Source organism: Salmo salar, chromosome ssa13 (genome assembly GCF_905237065.1).
Source record: "Salmo salar chromosome ssa13, Ssal_v3.1, whole genome shotgun sequence".
NCBI lineage: Eukaryota > Metazoa > Chordata > Actinopteri > Salmoniformes > Salmonidae > Salmo > Salmo salar.
The window spans coordinates 9,179,623-9,206,582 of NC_059454.1; the positions used below are offsets into that span (position 1 = coordinate 9,179,623).

At 47.6% G+C, this 26,960-nt stretch overlaps 1 protein-coding gene across 3 annotated transcripts in view; it reads left to right on the forward strand.

The window, feature by feature from the left end:
- LOC106566385 (S-adenosylhomocysteine hydrolase-like protein 1) overlaps positions 1–26,960 on the forward strand; it is a 66,836-nt gene that overhangs the window by 28,125 nt on the left and 11,751 nt on the right. For all 3 annotated transcript variants that reach the window (XM_045692884.1, XM_045692885.1, XM_045692886.1), the window contains exons 2-8: positions 2,044–2,158; positions 2,437–2,580; positions 14,340–14,440; positions 14,764–14,866; positions 16,133–16,227; positions 16,555–16,661; positions 16,811–16,927. In XM_045692884.1, coding sequence (XP_045548840.1) covers positions 2,044–2,158; positions 2,437–2,580; positions 14,340–14,440; positions 14,764–14,866; positions 16,133–16,227; positions 16,555–16,661; positions 16,811–16,927 — 782 coding nt within the window. The remainder of the gene's footprint in view (positions 1–2,043; positions 2,159–2,436; positions 2,581–14,339; positions 14,441–14,763; positions 14,867–16,132; positions 16,228–16,554; positions 16,662–16,810; positions 16,928–26,960) is intronic.

Sequence of the window (26,960 nt, forward strand, 5' to 3'; positions counted from 1 at the left end):
GGACGACTACTTTATGCAGCTCACCCTGCACTATCAGCTCCAGTCTAAATAACATGAGTAAGTCTACCTCTGATAAGCTTCCCAGTAAAGCATTAAAAACAATCAAGCAACCCAGAAAAGTGCTAAAAAGTAGCCCATATTAACATACGTAGCCTGAGAAACAAAGTCCATGAAGTCAATAACTTGTAACAGATGCCATTCATATTCTGACTCATTTCTCTGAAACTCACTTAGATTCATATCTCTGAAATTCACTTAGATAATACCTTTGATGATACAGTGGTAGCAATACATGGTTATAACATCTACCGAAAAGACAGAAATGCCAACGGAGGCAGTGTTGCGGTCTATATTCAGAACCACATTCCTGTAAAGCTTAGAGACGATCTAATGTTAAATACTGTTGAAGTAATAAGGCTACAGGTTCATCTGCCTCACCTAAAGCCTGTTCTGGTGGGAAGCTGCTATAGACCACCAAGTGCTAACAGTCAGTATCTGGATAATATGTGTGAAATGCTTGATAAATGTATGTGAAATCAACAGAGAGGTATATATTCTGGGTGATTTAAATATTGACTGGCTTTCATCAAGCTGCCCACTCAAGAGAAAGCTTCAAACTGTAACTAGTGCCTGCAACCTGGTTCAGGTTAATAATCAACCTACCAGGGTAGTTACAAACAGCACAGGAATGAAATCATCAACATGTATTGATCACGTCTTTACTAATGCTGCAGAAATTTGCTTTAAAGCAGTATCCAAATCCATAGGATGTAGTGATCACAATATAATAGCCATATCTAGGAAAACCAAAGTTCCAAAGGCTGGGCCTAATATAGTGTATAAGAGGTCATACAATAAGTTCTGTAGTGATTCATATGTTGATGATGTAAAGAATATTTGCTGGTCTGTGGTTGCTCCTCATTACACACCAGACGGAGCACTTGACCATCTGCTACCCTCCTGTAGGTTTTCACTCCAACCCTGTTCCTGGACAGCAACTGTCCTGTATGTTTTCACTCAAACCCAAATATTATAGCAGATCTCCATAGATCTGGTCCCCTCCTCATTTAAACACTGTAACATATCTACATAAATGTCCATAGTTGGAAATTCAATGTCACTGACTGTATATCTGACTTTACCACAGGCTCTCTGACTGTATCTCTGACTCACTACAGGCTCACTGACTGTATCTCTGACTTACCACAGGCTCACTGACTGTATCTCTGACTCACTACAGGCTCACTGACTTTATCTCTGACTCACTACAGGCTCTCTGACTGTATCTCTGACTCACCACAGGCTCTCTGACTATCTCTGACTTACCACAGGCTCACTGACTGTATCTCTGACTCACTACAGGCTCACAGACTTTATCTCTGACTCACTACAGGCTCACTGACTGTATATCTGACTGCATCTCTGACTCACCCCAGGCTCACTGACTGCATCTCTGACTCACCCCATCTCACTGAATAAAGATTATACCATAATGTCAGCAGAAGAGTAACTCATGCCCCCTTTTATCTTGGGTTCATCTTGTGAGTTAATGTGCACCAGTGTTGTTTTTCAGGTGCAAAGATGATTGGAAACAAAGAAGGGTTTGTTCTACTCCTCCAGGCTATTTCTATCTTGGGTCACAAACACCAACTCAGTCTATGGAATGCAGGCTGTAGGTTTTTATCACCAAGCCAATCACAAATCAATTGCTAGCACCAAGCCCCAGAGGCCCAACTCAGTCACACTCACACAGATGAGAGAGTACTGAGGAACCTTATTCGATGCATGAACAGTATTATGACATAATCTTGTAATTTCTCTACCATAATATCACTGACTGTCTCTTACTCACCACAGGCTCTCTGACTGTATCTCTGACTCACCACAGGCTCTCTGACTGTATCTCTGACTCACCACAGTCTCATTGACTGTATCTCTGACTCACCCCATCTCACTGAATAAAGAAATAAAGATTACACCATTATGCGAGCAGGCGAGTAACTCATGCCCCTCCCCCTTCTTCTTCTTCTTCTTCTTCTTCAGATCCAGTTTGCTAACGCGGAAGATAAACAGGAGTTTCAGAAGTACCCCACTAAGGCCGGCCGGCGCTCCCTCTCTCGCTCCATCTCCCAGTCCTCCACAGATAGCTACAGCTCAGGTAGATCACACACACACGCACGCACGCACACACACACACACACACTTACAGAGTACATAGGCATAGCTCCACACAGCAATAGGTGCTGGTGATTAACAAGGTAGCAAAAGTCCTCAATCAAGGATTTATTAGCTGACAATCCTTCTATTATTCAACTGATGTAAAATACCATGTCAAGCTACTAACTACAGTGCCTACTATAGACTGGTATACTACAAATTACTTCATTATGTGTCTCTGACTCTTTGTCCTCCTCCCTCCCCCCACGCAATGTCCAGCTGCATCCTACTCAGACAGCTCAGATGACGAGACCTCTCCTCGGGACAAGGCCCAGGCCAACTCCAAGGGCAGCAGCGACTTCTGCGTTAAGAACGTCAAACAGGCAGAGTTCGGCAGACGGGAGATCGAGATCGCAGAGCAAGGTGTGGAATCACCACTGTCTGGCATCTATTTTCAGGCATCCACGGTCTTTGCATCCACTTTCTGGCTTCCACTGTCTTTGCATCCACTTTCTGGCATCCACTGTCTTTGCATCCACTCTCTGGCATCCACTGTCTTTGCATACACTTTCAGGCATCGTTCTGATAGCAACTATGGTAGATTTGCAACCAGGCCAGCCCAGTACAGCTTACATTGGCTGGGCTTATTATTGTGAAAAGGATAAAGGTTAAGTGCTGATTCAGGATCAGTGGGTTAGAGGGTACAGAGAGTGCTTAGAGCTGCCATGTACCTCGTCGAGGACTGACTCCGCATCAGTAGGAACCCTTTAGGTATCAAAGAAATGTAGACAAAAAATAGACATTATCTCTCTGGTTGTATAGACAGTATCTCTCTCTGGTTGTATAGACAGTATCTCTCTCTGGTTGTATAGACAGTACCTCTCTCTGGTTGTATAGACAGTATCGCTATCTGGTTGTATAGACAGTATCTCTATCTGGTTGTATAGACAGTATCGCTATCTGGTTGTATAGACAGTATCTCTCTCTGGTTGTATAGACAGTATCTCTCTCTGGTTGTATAGACAGTATCTCTATCTGGTTGTATAGACAGTATCTCTATCTGGTTGTATAGACAGTATCTCTCTCTGGTTGTATAGACAGTATCTCTATCTGGTTGTATAGACAGTATCTCTCTCTGGTTGTATAGACAGTATCTCTCTCAGGCTGTGCAGACCTAGATGATGAGGAAGTGCTCTGTAAGTGGTCCTAGAACTGCTGCCTGTGCCTTGACAGCTGTTGCTGGCATTTACTGTAACCCTACTGCAGGCATATATAGATGAGCATGTGGTTTTACATGAATTGTGACCGACCACCTGGATTTGGTCTTATGTAGCAAAATTAGAAATTGTGTTTTTTACATTGGATAAACGCAGACACAGAGCTACAACATGGTATATCATATACTGCATTTGAGGAACAATGGGAAAGTAATTCTGCTTTGAAAGTTGATAAACTTGTAACCTCACATTTGAGAAAATGGCATTTGAATGTTTTGGTACCTACTGGAGAGCTCTTCTTTGTCTACACCTGTTCGGCATCGTTCACACCCTCTTAAGCTTTAGCTCCACCAATCTCTTTAAAGGTTTAATCTGAGCGTTCTGTCCTAACAACAGCAGTCAAACACCCAAGCTAACTGGCTAACAGTTGTCACATTGACATTATTTTAAAATGGACACTTGCATAGTGGAGTCTTTTGTTAAGCCATGTAGCTAGCTAGCTAAACAATGAACCATAATCACAACTCATGACGTTACTACTCAGCATTAGGCTATAGCAAGCAAAGCAAATGGCTCTGAGATACGAATAATAAGATCATACACGTACCGTTAGCTAGCTAGTCATCCAGCTAACGTTAGCTAGCTAACTAACAGTACACTTTAACTTGAAATAAAAATACTTTGTCAAAATTAGAAATGTGTAATATATGAAAATGTAGCTAGCTAGACTATCTTACCCGTAAACATGGATGGACGCTTCTACCTCTGTCACAGTGTCACGTTATCGTCGGTGAAGGAGGACCAAAATGCAGCAGGACTGTGTTTGTTCATTTTGAACATTTATTAAATCAAAATGAACACCAAAAACAACAAACAAGAGAACGAACGATCCACAGACAGTCTGGCAAGGCACAAGGCTAAACACAGAACAATCTCCCACAAATACAAGACAAAACACACCCAACTAATATAGGACTTCCAATCAAAGGCAACACCAAACAGCTGCCTTCAATTGGAAGTCCACCCCAATTAACTCAACATAGAAACACACTCACTAGACGACACATAGAAATACATAAACATAGATCATAACTCAAAACCCGGAAATAATAAATCAAACGCCCTCCTAACTAACACAACACCCTGAACCACATAAAACAAATACCCTCTGCCACGTCCTGACCAAACTACAATAACAATTAACCATTTTACTGGCCAGGACGTGACAGTACCCCGCCCCTTAAAGGTGCTAACCCCGGAAGCACCTTCAAAAAACTAAACTAAAAAAAAACACAACCCCAAACAACAAAACAAAATTTCCCCTCTACTAAAAGGGAGGGAAGGGAGGGTGGCTGCCGTCAACGACGGCACTGTGCTACACCCCCCCTCCCCAACCCACCTATATCAGGAGGTGGCTCCGGTTCTGGCCGTTCCAGGCAGTCTGGCGGCTCGGGGCAGTCTGGGCAGTCTGGCGGCTCGGGGCAGTCTGGCCACTCTGGCAGCTCGGGGCAGTCTGGCCACTCTGGCAGCTCGGGGCAGTCTGGCCACTCTGGCAGCTCGGGGCAGTCTGGCCACTCTGGCAGCTCCTGACTAGTGGGTGGCTCTGGCGACTCCTCACTGACGGGCGGCTCTGGCGATTCCTCACTGGCGGGCAGCTCTGGCGACTGTTGACTGGCGGGCAGCTCTGGCGACTGTTGACTGGCGGGCAGCTCTGTCGACTGTTGACTGGCGGGCAGCTCTGGTGACTGTTGACTGGCGGGCAGCTCTGGTGACTGTTGACTGGCGGGCAGCTCTGGTGACTGTTGACTGGCGAGGCTGGGTTTACGCACTTGAAGCCTGGTGCGTGGTGCTGGTACTGGGCGTACCAGATTGGGAACACGCACCTCCAGGCTAGTGCGGGGAGCGGGAACAGGACGAGTCGGACTGGGTTGACGCACTTCCGGGTCCGCACGAGAGACAGGAGCTGGAAACCCAGGGCTATGGAGGCGCACAGTCGGTCTTGATCTTACCTCCTGCACAACCCGTCTTGGCTGGATGGAACTAGTAGCCCTGTACGAGCGGGGTGCTTGTACAGGGCAGACTGGGCTGTGCAGGGGCCTGATGGTAGCCGTGCGTAGAACGGGAGTTGGGTAGCCTGGTCCTCGGAGGCGTACCGGCGACCAGATGCGCTGCGCAGGCATCCTCCTACCAGGCTGGATGCCCGCTCTAGCACGGCACCTGCGAGGGGCTGGAATAACGCGCACCGGACTGTGCGTGCGTATGGGTGAGATAGTGCGCTCCTCAGCGAAACATGGCGCTCTCCACCTCATACGCTCCTCCATATAACCACGGGTAGCTGGCTTCCGGCTCTTCCTAGGCCTAGCCAAACTACCCGTGTGCCCCCCAAAAATGTTTTCTTGGGGGTGCCTCTCGTGCTTCTCCCTCAGCGCTTCCAAGGCCTCGTACCTCCGCCTCTCTGCCTTGGCTGCCTCAATTTCCTCCCGTGGGCGACGGTACTCCCCAGCCTGGTGCCAAGGTCCAGCCCCATCCAGAACTTCCTCCCAGGTCCATTTCTCCCGCCAGTCCAACTCGAAATCCCTTTTCTTCTGCTGCTTGGTCCTTAGTTGGTGGGAGATTCTGTCACGGTTATCGTCGGTGAAGGAGGACCAAAATGCAGCAGGACTGTGTTTGTTCATTTCGAACATTTATTAAATCAAAATGAACACCAAAAACAACAAACAAGAGAACGAACGATCCACAGACAGTCTGGCAAGGCACAAGGCTAAACACAGAACAATCTCCCACAAATACAAGACAAAACACACCCAACTAATATAGGACTTCCAATCAAAGGCAACACCAAACAGCTGTCTTCAATTGGAAGTCCACCCCAATTAACTCAACATAGAAACACACTCACTAGACGACACATAGAAATACATAAACATAGATCATAACTCAAAACCCGGAAATAATAAATCAAACGCCCTCCTAACTAACACAACACCCTGAACCACATAAAACAAGTACCCTCTGCCACGTCCTGACCAAACTACAATAACAATTAACCCTTTTACTGGCCAGGACGTGACACACAGATTACATTTACATTTAAGTCATTTAGCAGACGCTCTTATCCAGAGCGACTTACAAATTGGTGCATTCACCTTATGATATCCAGTGGAACAACCACTTTACAATTGTGCATCTAAATCTTTTAAGGGGGGGGGGGGGTTAGAAGGATTACTTTATCCTATCCTAGGTATTCCTTAAAAAGGTGGGGTTTCAGGTGTCTCCGGAAGGTGGTGATTGACTCCGCTGTCCTGGCGTCGTGAGGGAGCATGTTCCACCATTGGGGTGCCAGAGCAGCGAACAGTTTTGACTGGGCTGAGCGGGAACTGTGCTTCCTCAGAGGTAGGGAGGCAAGCAGGCCAGAGGTGGATGAACGCAGTGCCCTTGTTTGGGTGTAGGGCCTGATCAGAGCCTGAAGGTACGGAGGTGCCGTTCCCCTCACAGCTCCGTAGGCAAGCACCATGGTCTTGTAGCGGATGCGAGCTTCAACTGGAAGCCAGTGGAGAGAGCAGAGGAGCGGGGTGACGTGAGAGAACTTGGGAAGGTTGAACACCAGACGGGCTGCGGCGTTCTGGATAAGTTGTCGGGGTTTAATGGCACAGGCAGGGAGCCCAGCCAACAGCGAGTTGCAGTAATCCAGACGGGAGATGACAAGTGCCTGGATTAGGACCTGCGCCACTTCCTGTGTGAGGCAGGGTCGTACTCTGCGAATGTTGTAGAGCATGAACCTACAGGATCGGGTCACCGCCTTGATGTTAGTGGAGAACGACAGGGTGTTGTCCAGGGTCATGCCAAGGTTCTTAGCACTCTGGGAGGAGGACACAATGGAGTTGTCAACCGTGATGGCGAGATCATGGAACGGGCAGTCCTTCCCCGGGAGGAAGAGCAGCTCCGTCTTGCCGAGGTTCAGCTTGAGGTGGTGATCCGTCATCCACACTGATATCTGCCAGACATGCAGAGATGCGATTCGCCACCTGGTTATCAGAAGGGGGAAAGGAGAAGATTAATTGTGTGTCGTCTGCATAGCAATGATAGGAGAGACCATGTGAGGATATGACAGAGCCAAGTGACTTGGTGTATAGCGAGAATAGGAGAGGGCCTAGAACAGAGCCCTGAGGGACACCAGTGGTGAGAGCACGTGGTGCGGAGACAGATTCTCGCCACGCCACCTGGTAGGAGCGACCTGTCAGGTAGGACGCAATCCAAGCGTGGGCCGCGCCGGAGATGCCCAACTCGGAGAGGGTGGAGAGGAGGATCTGATGGTTCACAGTATCAAAGGCAGCCAATAGGTCTAGAAGGATGAGAGCAGAGGAGAGAGAGTTAGCTTTAGCAGTGCGGAGCGCCTCCGTGACACAGAGAAGAGCAGTCTCAGTTGAATGACCAGTCTTCAAACCTGCCTGATTTGGATCAAGAAGGTCATTCTGAGAGAGATAGCAGGAGAGCTAGCCAAGGACAGCACGTTCAAGAGTTTTGGAGAGAAAAGAAAGAAGGGATACTGGTCTGTAGTTGTTGACATCGGAGGGATCGAGTGTAGGTTTTTTCAGAAGGGGTGCAACTCTCGCTCTCTTGAAGACGGAAGGGACGTAGACAGCGGTCAAGGATGAGTTGATGAGCGAGGTGAGGTAAGGGAGAAGGTCTCCGGAAATGGTCTGGAGAAGAGAGGAGGGGATAGGGTCAAGCAGGCAGGTTGTTCGGCGGCCGGCCGTCACAAGAGGCGAGATTTCATCTGGAGAGAGAGGGGAGAAAGAGGTCAAAGCACACGGTAGGGCAGTGTGAGCAGGACCAGCGGTGTCGTTTGACTTAGCAAACGAGGATCGGATGTCGTCGACCTTCTTTTCAAAATGGTTGACGAAGTCATCCACAGAGAGGGAGGAGGGGGGGGAGGGGGAGGAGGATTCAGGAGGGAGGAGAAGGTGGCGAAGAGCTTCCTAGGGTTAGAGGCAGATGCTTGGAATTTAGAGTGGTAGAAAGTGGCTTTAGCAGCAGAGACAGAAGAGGAAAATGTAGAGAGGAGGGAGTGAAAGGATGCCAGGTCCGCAGGAGGCGAGTTTTCCTCCATTTCCGCTCGGCTGCCCGGAGCCCTGTTCTGTGAGCTTGCAATGAGTCGTCAAGCCACGGAGCAGGAGGGGAGGACCGAGCCGGCCTGGAGGATAGGGGACATAGAGAGTCAAAGGATGCAGAAAGGGAGGAGAGGAGGGTTGAGGAGGCAGAATCAGGAGATAGGTTGGAGAAGGTTTGAGCAGAGGGAAGAGATGATAGGATGGAAGAGGAGAGAGTAGCGGGGGAGAGAGAGCGAAGGTTGGGATGGCGCAATACCATCCGAGTAGGGGCAGAGTGAGAAGTGTTGGATGAGAGCGAGAGGGAAAAGGATACAAGGTAGTGGTCGGAGACTTGGAGGGGAGTTGCAATGAGATTAGTGGAAGAACAGCATCTAGTAAAGATGAGGTCAAGCGTATTGCCTGCCTTGTGAGTAGGGGGGGAAGGTGAGAGGGTGAGGTCAAAAGAGGAGAGGAGTGGAAAGAAGGAGGCAGAGAGGAAAGAGTCAAAGGTAGACGTGGGGAGGTTAAAGTCACCCAGAACTGTGAGAGGTGAGCCATCCTCAGGAAAGGAACTTATCAAGGCGTCAAGCTCATTGATGAACTCTCCAAGGGAACCTGGAGGGCAATAAATGATAAAGATGTTAAGCTTGAAAGGGCTGGTAACTGTGACAGCATGGAATTCAAAGGAGGCGATAGACAGATGGGTCAGGGGAGAAAGAGAGAATGTCCACTTGGGAGAGATGAGGATCCCAGTGCCACCACCCCACTGACCAGAAGCTCTCGGGGTGTGCGAGAACACGTGGGCAGACGAGGAGAGAGCAGTAGGAGTAGCAGTGTTATCTGTGGTAATCCATGTTTCCGTCAGCGCCAAGAAGTCGAGGGACTGGAGGGTAGCATAGGCTGAGATGAACTCTGCCTTGTTGGCCGCAGACCGGCAGTTCCAGAGGCTGCCGGAGACCTGGAACTCCACTTGGGTCGTGCGTGCTGGGACCACCAGGTTAGAGTGGCAGCGGCCACGCGGTGTGAAGCGTTTGTATGGCCTGTGCAGAGGGGAGAGAACAGGGATAGACAGACACATAGTTGACAGGCTACAGAAGAGGCTACGCTAATGCAAAGGAGATTGGAATGACAAGTGGACTACACGTCTCGAATGTTCAGAAAGTTAAGCTTACGTTGCAAAAATCTTATTGACTAAAATGATTAAAATGATACAGTACTGCTGGCTGGTGAAGTAGGCTAGCTAGCAGTGGCTGCGTTGTTGACTTTGTTTGAAAGTGTAGCTGGCTAGGTAACCTCGATAGTTTCAGTACTACACCTTATCATGATACAAAGGCAACTATGTAGCTAGCTAACATAACACTAATCAAGACGTTCCTTTGTAATGTATTTAGTTTCTACAATGCTGCTCGTCGGTAATAGTTGGCTAGGTTTGGAAATGGCGTCGCGGGGGACGAAAATAGCTGGCCAGCTAACCTCGATAATTACTCTAAACTACACAATTATCAAACTATGACAAACTATGACAAAGACAACTTATTGACTAAAATGACTAAAATGATACAGTACTGCTGGCTGGTAAAGTAGGCTAGCTAGCAGTGGCTGCGTTGTTGACTTTGTTTGAAAGTGTAGCTGGCTAGGTCACCTCGATAGTTTCAGTGCTACACCTTATCATGATACAAAGGCAACTATGTAGCTAGCTAACACTAGCTAACCTGGCTAGCTAACCTCGATAATTACTTTAAACTACACAATTATCTTAGATACAAAGACAGCAAAGACAACTATGTAGCTAGCTAACACTACACTAATCAAATTGTTCCGTTGTAATGTATTAGTTCCTACAGTGCTGCTAGTCGGTAGAAGTTCGCTAGCTAGCAGTGTTGACTAAGTAGAAGAACGGTGGCGCGGCGCGGCGGACGAAAATAGCTGGCTAGCTAACCTCGATAATTACTCTAACTACACAATTATCTTAGATACAAAGACAGCAAAGACAACTATGTAGCTAGCTAACACTACAGTAATCAAATCGTTCCGTTGTAATGTATTAGTTTCTACAGTGCTGCTAGTCGGTAGAAGTTGGCTAGCTAGCTAGCAGTTGTTGACTAAGTAGGAGAACGGTGGCGCGGCGCTTCGGACGAAAATAGCTGGCTAGCTAACCTCGATAATTACTCTAAACTACACAATTATCTTTGATACAAAGACAGCTAAGTAGCTAGCTAAAAAATTGCTCAAATCAAACAAATCAAACCGTTGTAATGTAATGAGATGTAATATTACCTGCGGAGCGGAGTGCAGCACGACTACTCGCTCCAAAACCCGGAAGCACACATGCCGTGGTTGCCCTTAGTTTGAAGATGTAATCCGGAGACAGGTGTTTTCTCCATCTCCTTAGCTATCATACTCTAATTCCACTGATTTCTAAACTCGGTCCTCCACAAAGTGGAGTTCAGTACTACTAAGCAATATATAAAAAATAAAAAAACGTGTTAGACAGAATTACATAGACATACTAACCAGCTCAAATAGACAGAAGTGTGCTATATGGCAGACCAAACCAAACTCATCTCTCGGCATGTCCACTCATTATCTCAGCCAATCATTGCTAGCGGGAAGGTTGCTGGCTTTTTCTGCGGCTAAACCAACTAGGCTCGTAATTTAACAATTTTATTCGTATTTACAGATGGCATACAAGTTCGTTATTAAGGCACGTGAAAGTTCAAATGTTCCAGAAGGCATTTCTGGACAAAAATGTATTTTGATTTAAAAAAAAAATACGATTTATGTTCAAATGGCTGTGAAGTGGTGATCCGTGACATATGCCTAGTTTCCTGAAATGTGTCACAAATGTGCTCCATCTGTCGTTATCTTTCCACTTGCCTCTTTTTCATATTTATTCCTGCTTCTCCTATCCTCGTATCAAATTGTATTTGTCACATGCGCCCGAATACAACAGGTGTAGACCATACAGAAAATGCTTACTTACAAGCCCTTAACCAACAATGCAGTTTTAAGAAAATACCTTAACAAAAGTAAGAGAAAATAATAAATAATTAAAGAGTAGCAGTAAATAAGAATAGCCCAGGCTATATACAGGGGGTACCGGTACAGAGTCAATGTGCGGGGGCACCAGTGTCTTGGTCATTGAGGTAATATGTACATGTAGGTAGAGTTATTAAAGTGACTATGCATAGATGGTAATAGAGAGTAGCGGCAGTGTAGAAGGGGGGGGGGTGAAAATAGTCTGGGTAGCCATTTGATTAGCTGTTCAGGAGTCTTATGGCTTAGGAGTAAAAGCTGTTTAGAAGCCTCTTGGACCTAGAATTGGTGCTCCGGTACCGCTTCCCGTGTAGTAGCAGAGAGTCTATAACTAGGGTCTATGACTAGGGTGGCTGGAGTCTTTGACAATTTTTAGGGCTTTTCTCTGACACCGCCTGGTATAGAGGTCCTGGATGGCAGGAAGCTTGGCTCTGGTGATGTACTGAGTGGTGCACATTACCCTCTGTAGTGCCTTGCAGTCGGAGGCCGAGCAGTTGCCATACCAGGCAGTGATGCAACCTGTAAGGATGCTCTCGATGGTGCAGCTGTAAAACGTTTTGAGGATCTGAGGACCCATGCCAAATCTTTTCAGTCTCCTGAGGGGGAATAGGTTTTGTCGTGCCCTCTTCACAACTGTCTTGGTGTGACTGGACCATGATAGTTTGTTGGTGATGTGGACGCCAATGAACTTGAAGCTCTCAACCTGCTCCACTACAGACCCGTTGATGAGAATGGTGGCGTACTCGGTCCTCCTTTTCCTGTTGTCCACAATAATTTCCTTTGTCTTGATCACGTTGAGGGAGAGGTTGTTGTCCTTGCACCACACGGTCAGGTCTCTGACCTCCTCCCTATAGGCTGTCTCATCGTTGTCGTGATCAGGCCTACCGCTGTTGTGTCATCAGCAATCTTAATGATGGTGTTGGAGTTGTGCCTGGCCGTGCAGTCATGAGTGAACAGGGAGTACAGGAGGGGACTGAGCACGCACCCCTGAGGGGCCCCCCGTGTTGAGGATCAGTGTGGCAGATGTGTTGTTGCCTACCCTTACCACCTGGGGGTGGCCCGTCAGGAAGTCCAGGATCCAGTTGCAGAGGGAGGTGTTTAGTCCCAGGATCCTTAGCTTGGTGATGAGCTTTGAGGGCACTATGGTGTTGAACGCTGAGCTGTAGTCAATGAATAGCATTCTCACATAGGTGTTCCTTTTGTCCAGGTGTGAAAGGGCAGTGTGGAGTGCAATAGAGATTGCATCATCTGTGGATCTGTTGGTGCGGTATGCAAATTGGAGTGGGTCTAAGGTTTCTGGGATAATGGTGTTGATGTGAGCCATGACCAGCCTTTCGAAGCATTTCATGGCTACATACGTGAGTGCTACGGATCGGTAGTCATTTAGGCAGGTTACCTTAGTGTTCTTAGGCACAGGAACTATGGTGGTCTGCTTGAAACATGTTGGTATTACAAACTCAGACAGGGAGAGGTTGAAAATGTCAGTGTAGACACTTGCCAGTTGGTCAGTGCATGCTCGCAGTCCACGTCCTGGTAATCCGTCTGGCCTTGCGGCCTTGTGAATGGTGACCTGTTTAAAGGTCTACCTCACATCGGCTGCGGAGAGCGTGATCACAAAGTCATCCAGAACAGCTGACGCTCTCATGCATGTTTCAGTGTTACTTGCCTCGAAGCGAGCATAGATGTTATTTATCTTGTCTGGTAGGCTCGTGTCACTGGGCAGCTCTCGGCTGTGCTTCCCTTTGTAGTCTGTAATAGTTTGCAAGCTCTGCCACATCCGACGAGCATCACAGCCGGTGTAGTACGATTTGATTTTAGTCCTCTATTGATGCTTTGCCTGTTTGATGGTTCGTCGGAGGGCATAGCGGGATTTCTTATAAGCTTCTGGGTTCTTATAAGCTTCCGCTCCTTGAAAGCTGCAGCTCTACCCTTTTGCTCGGTGTGAATGTTGCCTGTAATCTATGGCTTCTGGTTGGGATATGCACGGTCACTGTGGTGAAGACGTCCCCGGTGCACTTATTGATAAAGCCAGTGACTGATGTGGTGTACTCCTCAATGCCATCGGAAGAATGCCGGAACATATTCCAGTCTGTGCTAGCAAAACTGTAGTTTAGCATCCGCTTCATCTGGCCACTTTTTTTTATAGACTGAGTCACTTGTGCTTCCTGCTTAAATGTTTTGCTTGTAAGCAGGAATCAGGAGGATAGAATTATGGTCAGATTTGCCAAATGGAGGGCGATGGAGAGCTTTGTACGCTTCTCTGTTTGAGGAGTAAAGGTGGTCTAGAATTTTTTTCCCTCTGGTTGCACATTTAACATGCTGATAGAAATTATGTAAAACTGATTTAAGCTTCCCTGCATTAAAGTCCCCGGCCACTAGGAGTGCTGACTCTGGATGAGCATTTTCCTGTTTGCTTATGGCGGTATACAGCTCATTGAGTGCGGTTTTAGTGCCAGCATCTGTCTGTGGTGGTATGTAGACAGCTATAAAAAATTCAGAAGAAAACTCTCTAGGTTGATAGTGTTGTCTACAGCTTATCATGAAATGCTCTACCCCAGGCGAGCAAAACCTCGAGACTTCCTTAGATATCGTGCACCAGCTGTTGTTTATATATATGCATAGGCCCCCGCCCCGTGTCTTACCAGAGTCTGCTGTTCTATCCTGTCGATAGAGTGTATAACCAGCCAGTTGTATGTTCTTAACGTCGTCGTTCATCCAAGACTCGGTGAAACATAAGATATTACAGTTTTAATCTCTCATTCACTGTTTTGCTCTCCCACATCCAAATCCTTAACCTCTCACCTCTATCCCGCTCTCTGTATCTCCCTCCCCCCCACAGATATGTCAGCCCTGATCTCCCTGAGGAAGAGAGCCCAGGCTGAGAAACCTCTAGCTGGGGCAAAGATAGTGGGCTGCACCCACATCACAGCTCAGACTGCAGTAGGTTAACTTGCTTTCTCCTCCACCATACACCATCTTAGATCCATAGACCTACAGTATATGAGAAGCCTCTAACTAGGGCAAAGATAGTGGCTTTTTGTTGTTGTTGCTGCCTCCTCCAGTAATACAATCATACTGTCTTTGCCTTTCCTGACTGTCAAATGAATCAGACATTCAGAGATGATGAACAGCTTGTCTTAAAGCACTTTGCTCCAGACATGTCAGATTACAGCTTGATAGATAGATTTTGGTGTTATTTTTTATGGTTTACATTTGCCTCAATGTAAGAGCTTATCGTGTGTGTGTTTGTGTGTTACCCCCAGGTTCTGATAGAGACCCTGGTAGCTCTTGGAGCTCAGTGTCGTTGGACAGCCTGTAACATCTACTCTACTCAGAACGAGGTGGCTGCTGCCCTGGCAGAGACTGGTAAGAACACACATCACATAGTGGACCATCTCTCTCTCTTTCTGTCGCTCTGTTTCTGTCTCGCTCTCTTTCTCTCTGTGTCTCTGTCTCTTTCTGTCTCGCTCTCTTTCTCTCTGTGTCTCTGTCTCTTTCTGTCTCTCTCTTTCTCTCTGTGTCTCTGTCTCTTTCTGTCTCGCTCTCTTTTCCTCTGTGTCTCTGTCTCTTTCTGTCTCTCTCTCTTTCTCTCTGTGTCTGTCTCTTTCTGTCTCTCGCTCTCTTTTCCTCTGTGTCTCTGTCTCTTTCTGTCTGTGTCTGTGTCTCTGTCTCTTTCTGTCTCTCTCTCTTTCTCTCTGTGTCTCTGTCTCTTTCTGTCTCTCTCTTTCTCTCTGTGTCTCTGTCTCTTTCTGTCTCGCTCTCTTTCTCTCTGTGTCTCTGTCTCTTTCTGTCTCGCTCTCTTTCTCTCTGTGTCTCTGTCTCTTTCTGTCTCGCTCTCTTTCTCTCTGTGTCTCTGTCTCTTTCTGTCTCGCTCTCTTTCTCTCTGTGTCTGTGTCTCTGTCTCTTTCTGTCTCTCTCTCTTTCTCTCTGTGTCTCTGTCTCTTTCTGTCTCTCTCTTTCTCTCTGTCTATTTCTGTCTCTCGCTCTCTTTCCCTCTGTGTCTCTGTCTCTTTCTGTCTCTCGCTCTCTTTCTCTCTGTGTCTCTTTCTGTCTCTCGCTCTCTTTCTCTCTGTGTCTCTTTCTGTCTCTCGCTCTCTTTCTCTCTGTGTCTCTGTCTCTTTCTGTCTCTCGCTCTCTTTCTCTCTGTGGCTCTTTCTCTCTCTGTCTCGCTCTCTTTCTCTTTCTGTCTCGCTCTCTCTCTTTCTCTTTCTTTCTCTCCCTCTCTCTTCCTGTCTCTCTCTTTCTCTCTCTCGCTCTCTCTCTGTCTCTCTTTCTGTCTCTCCCTCTTTCTGTCTCTCACTGTCTCTGTCTCTTTCTGTCTCTTTTTTTTCTCTCTGTCTTTTTCTCTCTCTCTTTCTGTCTCGCTCTCTTTGTCTTTCTGTCTCGCTTTCTGTCTCTCTCGGTCTCTTTTTGTCTTTCTGTCTCTCTATCTTTCTGTCTCTTTGTCTTTCTGTCTCTCTCTCTTTCTGTCTCTATCTCTCTTTCCCCCCTACCCCCACCCGCTGTCTCAAGCCGTTATAAAAGTTTCATCCTCATTTTCTCTCTCCCTCTCCCCCAGCCATAATAAATACTAGCCTCTTCTTCATCTCTCTCTTCCTCTCTCTTCCCCTCTCTCTCTCCTCTCCCCTACAGGTGTGCCTGTGTTTGCATGGAAGGGCGAGTCAGAGGATGATTTTTGGTGGTGCATTGACCGCTGTGTCAACAAAGAAGGCTGGCAGGCCAACATGGTACCTAAATACTAAACTATTCAATAATAGATTTTACGTCAGACCTGGGTCAAAAATTTACAATATGTATGCACTTGAGACGTGCTTGATTTAACTTACCAGGCACAATTGAACCATTGGAATAGTCCCAGTACTGAAAACTCCATACTAGGCAAGCAAAATCATGCAAATATTTCAGATAATGGAAATGCACACACATTCGCCCCCAATGTCTGCTTGACATTGATCATTGATGCAGTGATGCCCCACCCTACTGTGGAAGGTGATTGTTGACTTCACCATTTGTATATATATATATATATATTATCATTGTGCTGTTATTGTTAGATTCTGGATGACGGAGGGGATCTGACCCACTGGGTTTATAAGAAGTACCCCAGCGTGTTCAAGAAGGCTCAGGGCATCGTGGAGGAGAGTGTTACTGGAGTCCACAGGTGAGAAAGAGCTTTCCTAAAACATTGGTCAAATACATTCACAGCAAGAAGAGATATTTTTTTCAACTTTTTTGTCATTGGTCCAGTTTATTCTCCGTTAGTCTGTGGCTCACCTTAAAGACTGTCTTCTTTATTTCCTTTATTCTCAGGTTGTACCAGCTGTCCAAGGCAGGCAAGCTGTGTGTCCCGGCCATGAATGTGAACGACTCGGTTACGAAGCAGAAGTTTGACAACCTCTACTGCTGCAGAGAGTCCATCCTGGACGGGTGAGGAGGGGTTGTCATGTAGAATATAGTACAGTAACTACTGCTGCAGAGAGTCCATCCTGGACGGGTGAGGAGGGGTTGTCATGTAGAATATAGTACAGTAACTACTGCTGCAGAGAGTCCATCCTGGACGGGTGAGGAGGGGTTGTCATGTAGAATATAGTACAGTAACTACTGCTGCAGAGAGTCCATCCTGGACGGGTGAGGAGGAGTTGTCATGTAGAATATAGTACAGTAACTACTGCTGCAGAGAGTCCATCCTGGACGGGTGAGGAGGAGTTGTCATGTAGACTATAGTACAGTAACTACTGCTGCAGAGAGTCCATCCTGGACGGGTGAGGAGGAGTTGTCATGTAGAATATAGTACAGTAACTACTGCTGCAGAGAGTCCATCCTGGACGGGTGAGGAGGGGTTGTCATGTAGAATATAGTACAGTAACTACTGCTGCAGAGAGTCCATCCTGGACGGGTGAGGAGGGGTTGTCATGTAGAATATAGTACAGTAACTACTGCTGCAGAGAGTCCATCCTGGACGGGTGAGGAGGGGTTGTCATGTAGAATATAGTACAGTAACTACTGCTGCAGAGAGTCCATCCTGGACGGGTGAGGAGGGGTTGTCATGTAGAATATAGTACAGTAACTACTGCTGCAGAGAGTCCATCCTGGACGGGTGAGGAGGAGTTGTCATGTAGAATATAGTACAGTAACTACTGCTGCAGAGAGTCCATCCTGGACGGGTGAGGAGGAGTTGTCATGTAGACTATAGTACAGTAACTACTGCTGCAGAGAGTCCATCCTGGACGGGTGAGGAGGAGTTGTCATGTAGAATATAGTACAGTAACTACTGCTGCAGAGAGTCCATCCTGGACGGGTGAGGAGGAGTTGTCATGTAGAATATAGTACAGTAACTACTGCTGCAGAGAGTCCATCCTGGACGGGTGAGGAGGAGTTGTCATGTAGACTATAGTACAGTAACTACTGCTGCAGAGAGTCCATCCTGGACGGGTGAGGAGGAGTTGTCATGTAGAATATAGTACAGTAACTACTGCTGCAGAGAGTCCATCCTGGACGGGTGAGGAGGAGTTGTCATGTAGAATATAGTACAGTAACTACTGCTGCAGAGAGTCCATCCTGGACGGGTGAGGAGGAGTTGTCATGTAGAATATAGTACAGTAACTACTGCTGCAGAGAGTCCATCCTGGACGGGTGAGGAGGAGTTGTCATGTAGAATATAGTACAGTAACTACTGCTGCAGAGAGTCCATCCTGGACGGGTGAGGAGGAGTTGTCATGTAGAATATAGTACAGTAACTACTGCTGCAGAGAGTCCATCCTGGACGGGTGAGGAGGAGTTGTCATGTAGAATATAGTACAGTAACTACTGCTGCAGAGTGTCCATCCTGGACGGGTGAGGAGGAGTTGTCATGTAGACTATAGTACAGTAACTACTGCTGCAGAGAGTCCATCCTGGACGGGTGAGGAGGAGTTGTCATGTAGAATATAGTACAGTAACTACTGCTGCAGAGAGTCCATCCTGGACGGGTGAGGAGGAGTTGTCATGTAGAATATAGTACAGTAACTACTGCTGCAGAGAGTCCATCCTGGACGGGTGAGGAGGAGTTGTCATGTAGACTATAGTACAGTAACTACTGCTGCAGAGAGTCCATCCTGGACGGGTGAGGAGGAGTTGTCATGTAGAATATAGTACAGTAACTACTGCTGCAGAGAGTCCATCCTGGACGGGTGAGGAGGAGTTGTCATGTAGAATATAGTACAGTAACTACTGCTGCAGAGAGTCCATCCTGGACGGGTGAGGAGGAGTTGTCATGTAGAATATAGTACAGTAACTACTGCTGCAGAGAGTCCATCCTGGACGGGTGAGGAGGAGTTGTCATGTAGACTATAGTACAGTAACTACTGCTGCAGAGAGTCCATCCTGGACGGGTGAGGAGGAGTTGTCATGTAGACTATAGTACAGTAACTACTGCTGCAGAGAGTCCATCCTGGACGGGTGACGAGGAGTTGTCATGTAGACTATAGTACAGTAACTACTGCTGCAGAGAGTCCATCCTGGACGGGTGAGGAGGAGTTGTCATGTAGAATATAGTACAGTAACTACTGCTGCAGAGAGTCCATCCTGGACGGGTGAGGAGGAGTTGTCATGTAGACTATAGTACAGTAACTACTGCTGCAGAGAGTCCATCCTGGACGGGTGAGGAGGAGTTGTCATGTAGAATATAGTACAGTAACTACTGCTGCAGAGAGTCCATCCTGGACGGGTGAGGAGGAGTTGTCATGTAGAATATAGTACAGTAACTACTGCTGCAGAGAGTCCATCCTGGACGGGTGAAAGGAGTTGTCATGTAGACTATAGTACAGTAACTACTGCTGCAGAGAGTCCATCCTGGACGGGTGAGGAGGAGTTGTCATGTAGAATATAGTACAGTAACTACTGCTGCAGAGAGTCCATCCTGGACGGGTGAGGAGGAGTTGTCATGTAGAATATAGTACAGTAACTACTGCTGCAGAGAGTCCATCCTGGACGGGTGAGGAGGAGTTGTCATGTAGAATATAGTACAGTAACTACTGCTGCAGAGAGTCCATCCTGGACGGGTGAGGAGGAGTTGTCATGTAGAATATAGTACAGTAACTACTGCTGCAGAGAGTCCATCCTGGACGGGTGAGGAGGAGTTGTCATGTAGACTATAGTACAGTAACTACTGCTGCAGAGAGTCCATCCTGGACGGGTGAGGAGGAGTTGTCATGTAGAATATAGTACAGTAACTACTGCTGCAGAGAGTCCATCCTGGACGGGTGAGGAGGAGTTGTCATGTAGAATATAGTACAGTAACTACTGCTGCAGAGAGTCCATCCTGGACGGGTGAGGAGGAGTTGTCATGTAGACTATAGTACAGTAACTACTGCTGCAGAGAGTCCATCCTGGACGGGTGAGGAGGAGTTGTCATGTAGAATATAGTACAGTAACTACTGCTGCAGAGAGTCCATCCTGGACGGGTGAGGAGGAGTTGTCATGTAGAATATAGTACAGTAACTACTGCTGCAGAGAGTCCATCCTGGACGGGTGAGGAGGAGTTGTCATGTAGAATATAGTACAGTAACTACTGCTGCAGAGAGTCCATCCTGGACGGGTGAGGAGGAGTTGTCATGTAGAATATAGTACAGTAACTACTGCTGCAGAGAGTCCATCCTGGACGGGTGAGGAGGAGTTGTCATGTAGAATATAGTACAGTAACTACTGCTGCAGAGAGTCCATCCTGGACGGGTGAGGAGGAGTTGTCATGTAGACTATAGTACAGTAACTACTGCTGCAGAGAGTCCATCCTGGACGGGTGAGGAGGAGTTGTCATGTAGACTATAGTACAGTAACTACTGCTGCAGAGAGTCCATCCTGGACGGGTGAGGAGGAGTTGTCATGTAGACTATAGTACAGTAACTACTGCTGCAGAGAGTCCATCCTGGACGGGTGAGGAGGAGTTGTCATGTAGAATATAGTACAGTAACTACTGCTGCAGAGAGTCCATCCTGGACGGGTGAGGAGGAGTTGTCATGTAGAATATAGTACAGTAACTACTGCTGCAGAGAGTCCATCCTGGACGGGTGAGGAGGAGTTGTCATGTAGAATATAGTACAGTAACTACTGCTGCAGAGAGTCCATCCTGGACGGGTGAGGAGGAGTTGTCATGTAGAATATAGTACAGTAACTACTGCTGCAGAGAGTCCATCCTGGACGGGTGAGGAGGAGTTGTCATGTAGAATATAGTACAGTAACTACTGCTGCAGAGAGTCCATCCTGGACGGGTGAGGAGGAGTTGTCATGTAGAATATAGTACAGTAACTACTGCTGCAGAGAGTCCATCCTGGACGGGTGAGGAGGAGTTGTCATGTAGACTATAGTACAGTAACTACTGCTGCAGAGAGTCCATCCTGGACGGGTGAGGAGGAGTTGTCATGTAGACTATAGTACAGTAACTACTGCTGCAGAGAGTCCATCCTGGACGGGTGAGGAGGAGTTGTCATGTAGACTATAGTACAGTAACTACTGCTGCAGAGAGTCCATCCTGGACGGGTGAGGAGGAGTTGTCATGTAGACTATAGTACAGTAACTACTGCTGCAGAGAGTCCATCCTGGACGGGTGAGGAGGAGTTGTCATGTAGAATATAGTACAGTAACTACTGCTGCAGAGAGTCCATCCTGGACGGGTGAGGAGGAGTTGTCATGTAGAATATAGTACAGTAACTACTGCTGCAGAGAGTCCATCCTGGACGGGTGAGGAGGAGTTGTCATGTAGAATATAGTACAGTAACTACTGCTGCAGAGAGTCCATCCTGGACGGGTGAGGAGGAGTTGTCATGTAGAATATAGTACAGTAACTACCGCTGCAGAGAGTCCATCCTGGACGGGTGAGGAGGAGTTGTCATGTAGACTATAGTACAGTAACTACCGCTGCAGAGAGTCCATCCTGGACGGGTGAGGAGGAGTTGTCATGTAGACTATAGTACAGTAACTACCGCTGCAGAGAGTCCATCCTGGACGGGTGAGGAGGAGTTGTCATGTAGACTATAGTACAGTAACTACTGCTGCAGAGAGTCCATCCTGGACGGGTGAGGAGGAGTTGTCATGTAGAATATAGTACAGTAACTACTGCTGCAGAGAGTCCATCCTGGACGGGTGAGGAGGAGTTGTCATGTAGAATATAGTACAGTAACTACTGCTGCAGAGAGTCCATCCTGGACGGGTGAGGAGGAGTTGTCATGTAGAATATAGTACAGTAACTACTGCTGCAGAGAGTCCATCCTGGACGGGTGAGGAGGAGTTGTCATGTAGAATATAGTACAGTAACTACTGCTGCAGAGAGTCCATCCTGGACGGGTGAGGAGGAGTTGTCATGTAGAATATAGTACAGTAACTACTGCTGCAGAGAGTCCATCCTGGACGGGTGAGGAGGAGTTGTCATGTAGAATATAGTACAGTAACTACTGCTGCAGAGAGTCCATCCTGGACGGGTGAGGAGGAGTTGTCATGTAGACTATAGTACAGTAACTACTGCTGCAGAGAGTCCATCCTGGACGGGTGAGGAGGAGTTGTCATGTAGAATATAGTACAGTAACTACTGCTGCAGAGAGTCCATCCTGGACGGGTGAGGAGGAGTTGTCATGTAGACTATAGTACAGTAACTACTGCTGCAGAGAGTCCATCCGGGACGGGTGAGGAGGAGTTGTCATGTAGACTATAGTACAGTAACTACTGCTGCAGAGAGTCCATCCTGGACGGGTGAGGAGGAGTTGTCATGTAGACTATAGTACAGTAACTACTGCTGCAGAGAGTCCATCCTGGACGGGTGAGGAGGAGTTGTCATGTAGAATATAGTACAGTAACTACTGCTGCAGAGAGTCCATCCTGGACGGGTGAGGAGGAGTTGTCATGTAGAATATAGTACAGTAACTACTGCTGCAGAGAGTCCATCCTGGACGGGTGAGGAGGAGTTGTCATGTAGAATATAGTACGGTAACTACTGCTGCAGAGAGTCCATCCTGGACGGGTGAGGAGGAGTTGTCATGTAGAATATAGTACGGTAACTACTGCTGCAGAGAGTCCATCCTGGACGGGTGAGGAGGAGTTGTCATGTAGACTATAGTACGGTAACTACTGCTGCAGAGAGTCCATCCTGGACGGGTGAGGAGGAGTTGTCATGTAGACTATAGTACGGTAACTACTGCTGCAGAGAGTCCATCCTGGACGGGTGAGGAGGAGTTGTCATGTAGACTATAGTACGGTAACTACTGCTGCAGAGAGTCCATCCCGGACGGGTGAGGAGGAGTTGTCATGTAGACTATAGTACGGTAACTACTGCTGCAGAGAGTCCATCCTGGACGGGTGAGGAGGAGTTGTCATGTAGAATATAGTACGGTAACTACTGCTGCAGAGAGTCCATCCTGGACGGGTGAGGAGGAGTTGTCATGTAGAATATAGTACGGTAACTACTGCTGCAGAGAGTCCATCCTGGACGGGTGAGGAGGAGTTGTCATGTAGAATATAGTACGGTAACTACTGCTGCAGAGAGTCCATCCTGGACGGGTGAGGAGGAGTTGTCATGTAGAATATAGTACGGTAACTACTGCTGCAGAGAGTCCATCCTGGACGGGTGAGGAGGAGTTGTCATGTAGAATATAGTACGGTAACTACTGCTGCAGAGAGTCCATCCTGGACGGGTGAGGAGGAGTTGTCATGTAGAATATAGTACGGTAACTACTGCTGCAGAGAGTCCATCCTGGACGGGTGAGGAGGAGTTGTCATGTAGACTATAGTACGGTAACTACTGCTGCAGAGAGTCCATCCTGGACGGGTGAGGAGGAGTTGTCATGTAGAATATAGTACGGTAACTACTGCTGCAGAGAGTCCATCCTGGACGGGTGAGGAGGAGTTGTCATGTAGACTATAGTACGGTAACTACTGCTGCAGAGAGTCCATCCTGGACGGGTGAGGAGGAGTTATCATGTAGAATATAGTACGGTAACTACTGCTGCAGAGAGTCCATCCTGGACGGGTGAGGAGGAGTTGTCATGTAGAATATAGTAAGGTAACTACAGCTGCAGAGAGTCCATCCTGGACGGGTGAGGAGGAGTTGTCATTTAGACTATAGTACGGTAACTACTGCTGCAGAGAGTCCATCCTGGACGGGTGAGGAGGAGTTGTCATGTAGAATATAGTACAGTAACTACTGCTGCAGAGAGTCCATCCTGGACGGGTGAGGAGGAGTTGTCATGTAGAATATAGTACAGTAACTACTGCTGCAGAGAGTCCATCCTGGACGGGTGAGGAGGAGTTGTCATGTAGAATATAGTACAGTAACTACTGCTGCAGAGAGTCCATCCTGGACGGGTGAGGAGGAGTTGTCATGTAGAATATAGTGCAGTAACTACTGCTGCAGAGAGTCCATCCTGGACGGGTGAGGAGGAGTTGTCATGTAGACTATAGTACAGTAACTACTGCTGCAGAGAGTCCATCCTGGACGGGTGAGGAGGAGTTGTCATGTAGAATATAGTACAGTAACTACTGCTGCAGAGAGTCCATCCTGGACGGGTGAGGAGGAGTTGTCATGTAGACTATAGTACAGTAACTACTGCTGCAGAGAGTCCATCCTGGACGGGTGAGGAGGAGTTGTCATGTAGAATATAGTACAGTAACTACTGCTGCAGAGAGTCCATCCTGGACGGGTGAGGAGGAGTTGTCATGTAGAATATAGTACAGTAACTACTGCTGCAGAGAGTCCATCCTGGACGGGTGAGGAGGAGTTGTCATGTAGAATATAGTACAGTAACTACTGCTGCAGAGAGTCCATCCTGGACGGGTGAGGAGGAGTTGTCATGTAGAATATAGTACAGTAACTACTGCTGCAGAGAGTCCATCCTGGACGGGTGAGGAGGAGTTGTCATGTAGAATATAGTACAGTAACTACTGCTGCAGAGAGTCCATCCTGGACGGGTGAGGAGGAGTTGTCATGTAGAATATAGTACAGTAACTACTGCTGCAGAGAGTCCATCCTGGACGGGTGAGGAGGAGTTGTCATGTAGAATATAGTACAGTAACTACTGCTGCAGAGAGTCCATCCTGGACGGGTGAGGAGGAGTTGTCATGTAGACTATAGTACAGTAACTACTGCTGCAGAGAGTCCATCCTGGACGGGTGAGGAGGAGTTGTCATGTAGAATATAGTACAGTAACTACTGCTGCAGAGAGTCCATCCTGGACGGGTGAGGAGGAGTTGTCATGTAGAATATAGTACAGTAACTACTGCTGCAGAGAGTCCATCCTGGACGGGTGAGGAGGAGTTGTCATGTAGAATATAGTACAGTAACTACTGCTGCAGAGAGTCCATCCTGGACGGGTGAGGAGGAGTTGTCATGTAGAATATAGTACAGTAACTACTGCTGCAGAGAGTCCATCCTGGACGGGTGAGGAGGAGTTGTCATGTAGAATATAGTACAGTAACTACTGCTGCAGAGAGTCCATCCTGGACGGGTGAGGAGGAGTTGTCATGTAGACTATAGTACAGTAACTACTGCTGCAGAGAGTCCATCCTGGACGGGTGAGGAGGAGTTGTCATGTAGACTATAGTACAGTAACTACTGCTGCAGAGAGTCCATCCTGGACGGGTGAGGAGGAGTTGTCATGTAGACTATAGTACAGTAACTACTGCTGCAGAGAGTCCATCCTGGACGGGTGAGGAGGAGTTGTCATGTAGAATATAGTACAGTAACTACTGCTGCAGAGAGTCCATCCTGGACGGGTGAGGAGGAGTTGTCATGTAGAATATAGTACAGTAACTACTGCTGCAGAGAGTCCATCCTGGACGGGTGAGGAGGAGTTGTCATGTAGAATATAGTACAGTAACTACTGCTGCAGAGAGTCCATCCTGGACGGGTGAGGAGGAGTTGTCATGTAGAATATAGTACAGTAACTACTGCTGCAGAGAGTCCATCCTGGACGGGTGAGGAGTAGTTGTCATGTAGAATATAGTACAGTAACTACTGCTGCAGAGAGTCCATCCTGGACGGGTGAGGAGGAGTTGTCATGTAGAATATAGTACAGTAACTACTGCTGCAGAGAGTCCATCCTGGACGGGTGAGGAGGAGTTGTCATGTAGACTATAGTACAGTAACTACTGCTGCAGAGAGTCCATCCTGGACGGGTGAGGAGGAGTTGTCATGTAGAATATAGTACAGTAACTACTGCTGCAGAGAGTCCATCCTGGACGGGTGAGGAGGAGTTGTCATGTAGAATATAGTACAGTAACTACTGCTGCAGAGAGTCCATCCTGGACGGGTGAGGAGGAGTTGTCATGTAGAATATAGTACAGTAACTACTGCTGCAGAGAGTCCATCCTGGACGGGTGAGGAGGAGTTGTCATGTAGACTATAGTACGGTAACTACTGCTGCAGAGAGTCCATCCTGGACGGGTGAGGAGGAGTTGTCATGTAGAATATAGTACGGTAACTACTGCTGCAGAGAGTCCATCCTGGACGGGTGAGGAGGAGTTGTCATGTAGACTATAGTACAGTAACTACTGCTGCAGAGAGTCCATCCTGGACGGGTGAGGAGGAGTTGTCATGTAGAATATAGTACGGTAACTACTGCTGCAGAGAGTCCATCCTGGACGGGTGAGGAGGAGTTGTCATGTAGACTATAGTACGGTAACTACTGCTGCAGAGAGTCCATCCTGGACGGGTGAGGAGGAGTTGTCATGTAGAATATAGTACGGTAACTACTGCTGCAGAGAGTCCATCCTGGACGGGTGAGGAGGAGTTGTCATGTAGAATATAGTACGGTAACTACTGCTGCAGAGAGTCCATCCTGGACGGGTGAGGAGGAGTTGTCATGTAGACTATAGTACGGTAACTACTGCTGCAGAGAGTCCATCCTGGACGGGTGAGGAGGAGTTGTCATGTAGAATATAGTACGGTAACTACTGCTGCAGAGAGTCCATCCTGGACGGGTGAGGAGGAGTTGTCATGTAGAATATAGTAAGGTAACTACAGCTGCAGAGAGTCCATCCTGGACGGGTGAGGAGGAGTTGTCATTTAGACTATAGTACAGTAACTACTGCTGCAGAGAGTCCATCCTGGACGGGTGAGGAGGAGTTGTCATGTAGAATATAGTACAGTAACTACTGCTGCAGAGAGTCCATCCTGGACGGGTGAGGAGGAGTTGTCATGTAGAATATAGTACAGTAACTACTGCTGCAGAGAGTCCATCCTGGACGGGTGAGGAGGAGTTGTCATGTAGAATATAGTACAGTAACTACTGCTGCAGAGAGTCCATCCTGGACGGGTGAGGAGGAGTTGTCATGTAGAATATAGTACAGTAACTACTGCTGCAGAGAGTCCATCCTGGACGGGTGAGGAGGAGTTGTCATGTAGACTATAGTACAGTAACTACTGCTGCAGAGAGTCCATCCTGGACGGGTGAGGAGGAGTTGTCATGTAGAATATAGTACAGTAACTACTGCTGCAGAG